General features: G+C 42.1%; 1 protein-coding gene across 1 annotated transcript; it reads left to right on the forward strand.

Moving 5' to 3' along the window:
* The first annotated feature begins 13 nt into the window (after positions 1-13).
* ddx1 (DEAD (Asp-Glu-Ala-Asp) box helicase 1) lies at positions 14-8,301 on the forward strand. The gene is made up of 26 exons (XM_050058002.1): positions 14-115; positions 237-288; positions 424-487; positions 570-599; positions 714-810; positions 1,105-1,152; positions 1,247-1,330; positions 1,484-1,567; positions 1,676-1,752; positions 1,844-1,916; positions 2,023-2,099; positions 2,188-2,302; positions 2,540-2,678; positions 2,945-3,005; positions 3,158-3,256; positions 3,969-4,058; positions 4,367-4,555; positions 4,677-4,728; positions 4,888-5,034; positions 5,178-5,269; positions 5,352-5,424; positions 5,573-5,645; positions 6,776-6,818; positions 6,904-6,999; positions 7,339-7,459; positions 7,633-8,301. The coding sequence occupies exons 1-26, from the start codon at positions 100-102 to the stop codon at positions 7,761-7,763; spliced, it is 2,223 nt and encodes a 740-aa protein (XP_049913959.1). The 5' UTR covers positions 14-99; the 3' UTR covers positions 7,764-8,301.
* The last annotated feature ends 465 nt before the right edge of the window (positions 8,302-8,766 follow it).

Consider the following 8,766-nt stretch of genomic DNA (forward strand, 5'->3'; position numbering starts at 1 on the left):
CTACCCGGAACCAACGGCATAAGGCCGCCGGTGTAGCCCACTAATCGAGTTGCACTGAGACACGTTACTTCCGGTGAGGTTGCACTGGTAGCTGCAATCATGGCAGCGTTCTCTGGTAAGCTATTTTATAAACCTTATCATAATTACTTCGCATTCGTATTTTACTTTAAAGTACAAACGGTTTTTAAAAGCTGCACGAGCGTATTGTATTATAAAATATGTTTTTTGTCCAACAGAAATGGGAGTTATGCCTGAAATCGCGCAGGCTGTGGAGGAGATGGACTGGCTGTAAGTCACTGTACACACCCCAGGCCGGTGCTAAATCATGCTAGTATTGTGATAGCTGTCCATATTGTTGTTAACTGTTCGTTGTTGCTGTGTCAGCAGACACTAATGTGATTTATTTCAATGACTGGATTTCAGGCTGCCTACTGACATCCAGGCAGAGTCTATTCCGCTCATTCTTGGCGGAGGGGATGTACTCATGGTAGGTTTACTGCTTTGTTTGTGTTTGTGTCAGACACTAAATAGCTACACTGCAAGTTTAACATCTAATGTCTTATTTCCAGGCAGCAGAAACTGGAAGTGGTAAAACAGGAGTAAGTATTTGACAGTCACTCTGTTATAAACGGCACATTTAAGTCTGTAGTTTGCATTTAAACGCCAGTCCACGTCACATACCAAAGCATGACTGTAATACCTGTCATCCTCAGGCCTTCAGTATCCCAGTGATCCAGATCGTGTATGAGACCCTGAAGGATCAGCAGGAGGGCAAGAAGGGCCGAGCTTCCATCAAGACTGGAGGAGCTAGTGAGATCACATTAGTGACTGTTTTGGTTGCAGTTAGGGCAGGGCCATATATCGATATCATATCAATATCATGATACTTGATTTACCCACATCACCCAGCCCTAGCTGCAGACTGTATGTTTAATATATACAAGCTAAAACATGTTCATAACATTGTACAGAACTCTCTGGTTCAATAGATTTAGCCAAGCTAGTGTCATAACTTCGCGTTTATTGTATTGCAAAACTATTCTGAAAGCAGTGGTTTGTGACCTGCAGATGTTTAACCTGCTCTGTTTCTTTGTTTCGTCTCAGTTTTCAACAACTGGCAGATGAATCCTTACGACCGCAGCACAGCTTTTGGTAAGAAGAGAAAAATAAATGTGTGTTGTTCAATTCCAGCTTTGCTCTTTGTCACCTCTCCTCATTGTCACTTTCTGTTTATTTACTTGTACAGCCATTGGTCCAGACGGACTGTGCTGCCAGAGCAGGGAGTTCAAAGAGTGGCACGGCTGTCGCTCTACAAAGGGAGTCACCAAAGGTGTGTAATGCATGCGAGTAATTTCAAACAAGATGAAGTAGTATTTCATGTTTTCACAGGGAACCCAGAATTTCCTTCATAGACCTACAATGAAAGGATCGTTCATTTCTTTGCAGCTGTTACTTGTTTTTGTTCATGTCTTTCTGTGTCCAGGGAAGTACTACTATGAGGTGACCTGCCATGACCAGGGTCTGTGTCGCATTGGCTGGTCCACCAGTCAAGCAGCCTTGGACTTGGGTATGCCCCTCCGTTCTTCCCAATCTTCACATGTAGAAAATGCAACAGCAAAAATAAACTGTGTAAATAGAAAAATAATTAAATCCTAAACTCATTATTTGTTTCCAGGGACTGATAAGTATGGTTTCGGTTTTGGTGGGACTGGAAAGAAATCCAACAACAAGCAGTTTGACAGCTACGGAGAGGTAACTGTTAATTAATTAATATATATAAATATGTAAATTCTGAGGCTCACTTTCAAGCATGTTCATCATTTGTTATTTTGCGTCTTTGCAGGAGTTCACCATGCACGACACCATCGGATGCTACTTGGATCTAGACAAAGGCCAAATTTCTTTCTCCAAAAATGGTGCTGCCTCAGTAGTCAAGATTCTGATCATCATGATTATATAAGACATCCGCAAACAACAAACATACTCATGTTTCTTTCCCCATTCTGTGTTTTCTTCCTCCAGGTAATGACCTGGGTGTGGCTTTTGACATCCCTCAACATGTGAAGAATCAGCCCTTCTTTGCCTCCTGTGTGCTCAAGGTATCACATCAGCATAGTGGTAGATTACAAACAAACAAGTGCCACATTTACACCATACAAATTGCTCCTCTTGTTATCTGTCTGCCAGAACGCAGAGCTGAAGTTCAACTTTGGAGGAGAAGACTTCAAAAATGCCCCTAAGAGTGGGTTTGTTGCCCTGGACAAGGCGCCAGAGGGCCACACGGCCAAATCTACTCAGACAGGTGCGTGGGTGCAACGTCATTTCAGGTGCAGAAGGAAAATTTAGCAAAATATGATTGTGAGAGCTAATGTAATGTGTAGAGGAGATAATGCATTAGTTCTTCTCACATTAAAAGCCTTCTTTTGCTGGGCTTTTTTAAACCAAGGCACCAGAGCTATATTTTTAGTTACACCACAAAGATGATGTCACTGGTATATCCCAGCGTTGAATAGCTTGTCTTTGCTCTGTGTTTATGCAGGCAGTGCCAAAGTGAGTCAAGTGAAAGCATCATCCAACGCACCCAAAGCCCTGATCATCGAGCCGTCTAAAGAATTAGCCGAACAAACCCTCAACAATGTCAAGCAATTTGGGAAATTCGTGGATAACCCCAAAATCAGGTATGACTAAGCAGAGCTGGTATCGACATCGATTGGCACGAATAATGTAGAACTATAAACGCAGTGATACTGAGCCATGTAAAAATGATCTGTCAGCATATTTAGGTACTAAAAGATTCAAGCTATTATTATCAGGATGCTTAAGTCATCGCAATGCATTTTCCAGTATATATGTAGTTCTTGTTTTACACCAGCAGATGGCGCCCATGCCCAATTTTAAATGTTGATACCAGTATATTCCGTGACGTGTCAATCTGTTGGTACAGGTCCCTGCTGGTGATTGGTGGTGTGGCTGCTAAAGACCAGCTGGCTGCTCTGGAGCAGGGGGTACGTGTCTGAAAAAAACAACAACAAAAAATATTTAATTGAATTCATTGAAAGTTGAAAAGAAGAGTTGAAACAGTTTTGACTAACAAACATCTTTTTTCACCTTGTTCCCCTCTCCTGTTTTCTGCTTTTTTGTGTCACCTAATATTTAGATTGAAATTGTGGTGGGAACACCAGGCAGACTGGATGACCTCATATCCACTGGGAAGCTCAGTCTGTCTCAAGTCCGCTTCCTAGTCCTGGATGAGTGTGTATGTACAACACATTTTTGATTATTTTAAAAACCCCTAGGTCCTGTTACATAGGAAGCACTGCATTTTCACAGCTTATAAAGGACGATTAATAAATAAGGAAGATTTTTATAGACATAGTGCTTTTGAAAACAAAGTTTATTTAGGGATGTAACAGTTGAGAGATGTATGAAGGGGCAAGATCTGGTCAGGCCTTGTATGTTATAAGTAGTATCTTGGAAGTCAATTGTGTACTTTACGAGAGCCAATGAAGGGATGCAAAGACTGGTATGAGCTGGGATCTATGGTTGGATTTAAGGTGCTTTCAGACCTAGAGTTGTCCTGCTTTGGTCTGAATCAGGGACTGTAACATGCTCATGTTTAACCCAAACAATGTGTCATGTGACTGCAGTTGGTTCAGATCCANCAGCTTATAAAGGACGATTAATAAATAAGGAAGATTTTTATAGACATAGTGCTTTTGAAAACAAAGTTTATTTAGGGATGTAACAGTTGAGAGATGTATGAAGGGGCAAGATCTGGTCAGGCCTTGTATGTTATAAGTAGTATCACCAGAGTTCGTTTGTAACCACACCGAGACCCCTTCTTCAAGAAGGTCTCGGTCTGGTTGTTTTGGTGCACACCTGAGTGTGATTGCTGTGTTCACACCTGCCCAAACGAACCACACTTTTATGTTTTTAAACCATTTGTCTTTGTTCTCTGTGTCCTTCAGGATGGCCTTCTGAGTGCAGGCTATACAGACTTCATCAACAGGATCCATAACCAAATCCCTCAGGTCACTTCTGATGGCAAGAGGCTGCAGGTAACACTTCAGTTAAATTGCACGTGTAACAACAAAGACTGTGACGACAACTTATGACCACTTTAAACAGTAATGTAAGCACAAAACAACACACTTAGATAACAGTCAGAGCAGTTGTGGCACATTTCTGAATACTTTTTATATTTGGGGTGCAGATGGATTCTATGTAAACAGTCCTCTCATGTGCTTTCCAGCTAGCAAAGCAAGTAGCACATAAGATGAAATATGTTGTTGCCGTAAGACATGGGAAGTAAAAGTAAACTATTTCAGTTGTATCCATGCATGTATTTCGTCATCTTCTCTTCCAGGTGATCGTTTGTTCAGCCACGCTGCATTCGTTTGACGTGAAGAAGCTGTCTGAGCGTATCATGCACTTTCCCACTTGGGTGGACCTGAAGGGAGAGGACTCTGTCCCCGAGACTGTCCACCACGTGGTAGTGCCTGTCAACCCCAAGAACGATCGGCAGTGGGAGCGCCTGGGCAAGAACCACGTCCGGGTGAGTACGTTATGTCAGACCAAGGACACGCTTGACCTGTATGTTGTTATTTCTCTCAATTTAGAGACAGTTTAATGTGCTGACAAAGTTTTTCTCCTTTGACATGTTTCACTTCGGATAGACTGATGAAGTTCATGCCAAAGATAACACCAGACCAGGGGCCAATTCTGCAGGTAAGAGCCGCAGGATGCAGTTTGGACCATTTGATTTTATTGGTCTACTTTTGATGTGTTAAACAGTGTCCATTTCCAATCAATGCACATCACATAAACAACAGCACAGATATTATGTAGTGGTGATTAAGAACAAAGATGTACATGTGTATGTTTTAGAAATGTGGTCAGAAGCCATCAAGTTGCTGAAGGGCGAGTACACAGTGAGAGCCATCACAGAGCACAAGATGGACCAGGCCATAATCTTCTGTCGCACCAAGATTGACTGTGACAACATGGAACAGTACTTCATTCAGCAAGGAGGAGGTAGGAGACATCGGAGCCACTGAGGAAACATCCAATTGTGTACATGGACACATTGATAAAAGAATGACGATGTAATCTACGCTTGACTTATTTTTCTGTGACAAATTTAGACTCCTCCCTCAGTATTGGTCTCTCTTCTTCAGGTCCCGACAGTAAAGGCCACCAGTTTTCTTGCGTCTGTCTCCACGGTGATCGTAAGCCCAACGAGCGGAAAACTAACTTGGAGCGCTTCAAGGTAAAAGGACAACAACTTAATGACACACTTTCACGAATTACAACCAGTCTGTTGATGTCTGAACATCTTCTTTTGTTCTCAGAGAAAAGAAGTGCGGCACTTGATCTGCACAGATGTAGCTGCCAGAGGAATTGACATCCACGGAGTTCCTTATGGTAAAGACGTTTGAAACTAAGACCCTTACATCTCTTCTCAAATGCCAATTACCTTAGTGTTCGATACAAAAGATTACTTTGCTGTATTTTGTACTTGCAAGTCCACTCTTTGCTATCGGTTCTCACAACGTTCATCTTTGTTCTCCAGTGATTAACGTCACCCTGCCAGATGAGAAGCAGAACTACGTCCATCGTATCGGCAGAGTTGGAAGAGCCGAGAGGTGAGTGCAGACATTCTTGAAAATGACTGAGTTTGTGTCTTACAGCTAAGAAAGAATTTAAAGTTATTGGGGTATAGGGTTGGAAATTAACTTTTTGTCCGCCTGCCACTGTGGCTGACGGATTCCGAAATCTAGCAGCCACTCAATAGATGACCATTGTTTTTTGGCTGATGAGTGAAGCAAATCCAGCAGCCACTTGCGTATTTTACCAACATTTGGCTGGTGGCTGGTGCTAATTTCCAACCTTGTTCTCAATATCAAGATGGCTGAGCCAGTGGCTTGCAGCTGACGGTGCTAACTCCATACACGGCACTAATAAACGGCAACAGTGCTGACAGAACAAATGGTGCTCAGGCTCATTTATACTCCCTCTGATCCAAAAATAGATACGTCCGTTTCAAACTTTGTAAACGTTAGTAAACAGAGGCTGCGCTGTAGATGGCACATGCTACCATGCAGGCGGAGAATTCTTTCCACTGTTTTCACTATATATTATTATTTATTACCAATTTGTTCGGTTCAGCCAGTATTTAAATTTCGTCATCGTTTTCTGCGGTCGTATCTTGCTTGAACTACACTACACCATCTCTACATTCTCCGGTGGTACTGCTCTACCCGTACGTTTTCGGAAATGCGCTCAAATATGAACAAAATGAACGCAGAGTACGAACAGAAGGCTCCGTCTGTCTCCGTCGCTGTATCTAACGTTGAGCATAAAAGAGCCTTTATCCAAGGGGGACCAGAGGATGGGCATTATGCTTCCGCAACGACGTTGTCCTGACATCAGCAGTAACCGACGTAAGAGCGCAGTGCAAAGCAGCAGCGATAAGCTAGCCAGTGGGGAAAATGCATGCACTAACTTGTACAGCCAGACCAGCTCACCAAAACAAACAACAGAGAAGCTCGGATTGTAACACACAAAGAGAGCCTGACTTCATTCTCTCCTCAGGACGCCATTACTCCACCATATCTTTACATAGCAAATAGGATTTGCTGCTATATTAATGCTCCAAATGTCACATACAGAACCTTTGAAATGCCTCATGAAAATCTGATTCAACTGAAAGACAACACATAATAATATTGACTCACTGCCCAAACAGTTAACATCATCTCCTCTTAACTTGCAGAATGGGTCTGGCCATCTCCCTGGTTGCTATGGAAAAAGAGAAGGTAGGGTGGATTAAAGAAATATGCTGTTAATTAATTTTGATTAGTTTTTGAAAACAGGTCGAATTGAATTACTCTTCACGTGCAGGTGTGGTACCACGTTTGCGCGAACCGCGGCAGAGGCTGCTACAACACCCGACTGAAGGAGGACGGAGGCTGCACCATCTGGTACAACGAGAAAGAGGTGAACAAAGACACAGACTTAATCAAGCTGAGGCAGCAAGAAAAATTTGTTTTGAAATAAGACTGATTCAGCAGAGGACTTTAAAAGTGATTCGATAGGAAACGGATGCATCTGTCATCCTGGCAGAAATGGCACCACTGGGTTTGGAGGGTCTGTATGGTGTGTAATCTCATACATTCACAGTGAAACCCGAGTGAGCAGTAAAGTTTTGCCTCATTTCGGAAGCAGTGAAAGCTCAAACACATATACACATTTTTGACCCTGCCACAATTTGACTAATTCCACACTACCCATTGTGGACCCTCAGTAATATTTGTGCCCTTCTTCCTCTCACCACAGCTCCTGTCAGATATCGAGGAGCATCTAAAGTGCACCATCACCCAGTGTGAGCCAGACATCAAAGTACCTGTGGATGATTTCGATGGAAAGGTCACCTATGGTCAGCGCAGGGCAATGGGAGGTATGTTATACAGTGACTTATGATGAACATTTTTAGCCACACTGGCAGAATTGCTTTTACTATAAATTTTGGTATGAAAAATGTCTATAATTTGTGCAAAGATTGGTTGTTGCTTTGTCTGAACCCATGTATTGCATTGAACTTGACCAACAAACCTGTTGTGCCTGCCCTAGGTGGTAATTACAAGGGCCACGTGGATGTTCTGGCCCCGACGGTTCAGGAGCTGGCTCACCTCGAGAGAGAAGCCCAATCCTCCTTCCTCCACCTGGGATACTTGCCGAACCAGCTTTTCAGAGCCTTCTGAACACACCCCAACTAGCACAACAATGTAGAACGGAACATTTTCACATGTTGCACCAACAGAATACAACGTCTGTACGCATCCAAGCAGCAGTGTGCAGTTACATTTCAACATTAAAACATTACTTGTAGATGATTTACATAGAAATGTATACCATGCTGACCTTCTCTACAGTCAGTGTCCAGGGGATAACCGGAATACAGATTTTTCTCCTCTTAAAGTTAAGACTGTGTGCTTTGGATTTTGAAAGGTTGTCAGCCTGCCATATTTAGCCTTGTCATTAGGAGTTACCTTCCTTACTTTGAGGAACACCATCTCAAAGACCTTCATGACACTGCTTGCAAGAGTATTACAGAACATAATCCTCAACATCCATTGGTAACACTAAAGCAAAACCTTATTTGTTGGATTTTATGTTTTGTTTTCTGATTGATGTGGTTGGATGAAATATTTAATTTTCCTTAATGAGTCATTGGCTAAAGACTCAGTGTGTTAAAGCAGCTGGGTGTTTTCTTTTTTGAAATAAACTGTCACAGCCGGATCTGTTTGGGTTCATTTTCTTACATCTTCATCTATTATTAAAGCTTTTTTTTTGTTGTTGAATTCATTTAGTGTGCAACAGACACATGCAGAGAAAGAGAGACATTTACCATGTGTGCTTACTGGAAATGAGTCCTTATGCAGCAGTGTGCAGTTATATTTCAACATTTATGCAACACTTGGAATTGATGTAAATTAAAATGTGTACTATAAGGTGGCAAAATGACAACAATTGACTCCAGTGCTCGAGTCACATGACTTGGACTCGAGTCAGGCTCAAGTTACAAATTTGATTACTTTAGACTCAACAAAATGAAAAACGACTTACAGGAGTTAGTCATTTTTATTAAATCAGCTTTCTTTAATGAATAAAACCCATTAGTTTGTTAACATAAATACATGTCGGCAGCAGGTTAATCCAATAAGGCCATAAAATAATCATGAATTTGTGTCCGTGCAGGCACAT

The sequence above is a fragment of the Epinephelus moara genome, chromosome 12 (genome assembly GCF_006386435.1).
Source record: "Epinephelus moara isolate mb chromosome 12, YSFRI_EMoa_1.0, whole genome shotgun sequence".
Lineage (NCBI taxonomy): Eukaryota > Metazoa > Chordata > Actinopteri > Perciformes > Serranidae > Epinephelus > Epinephelus moara.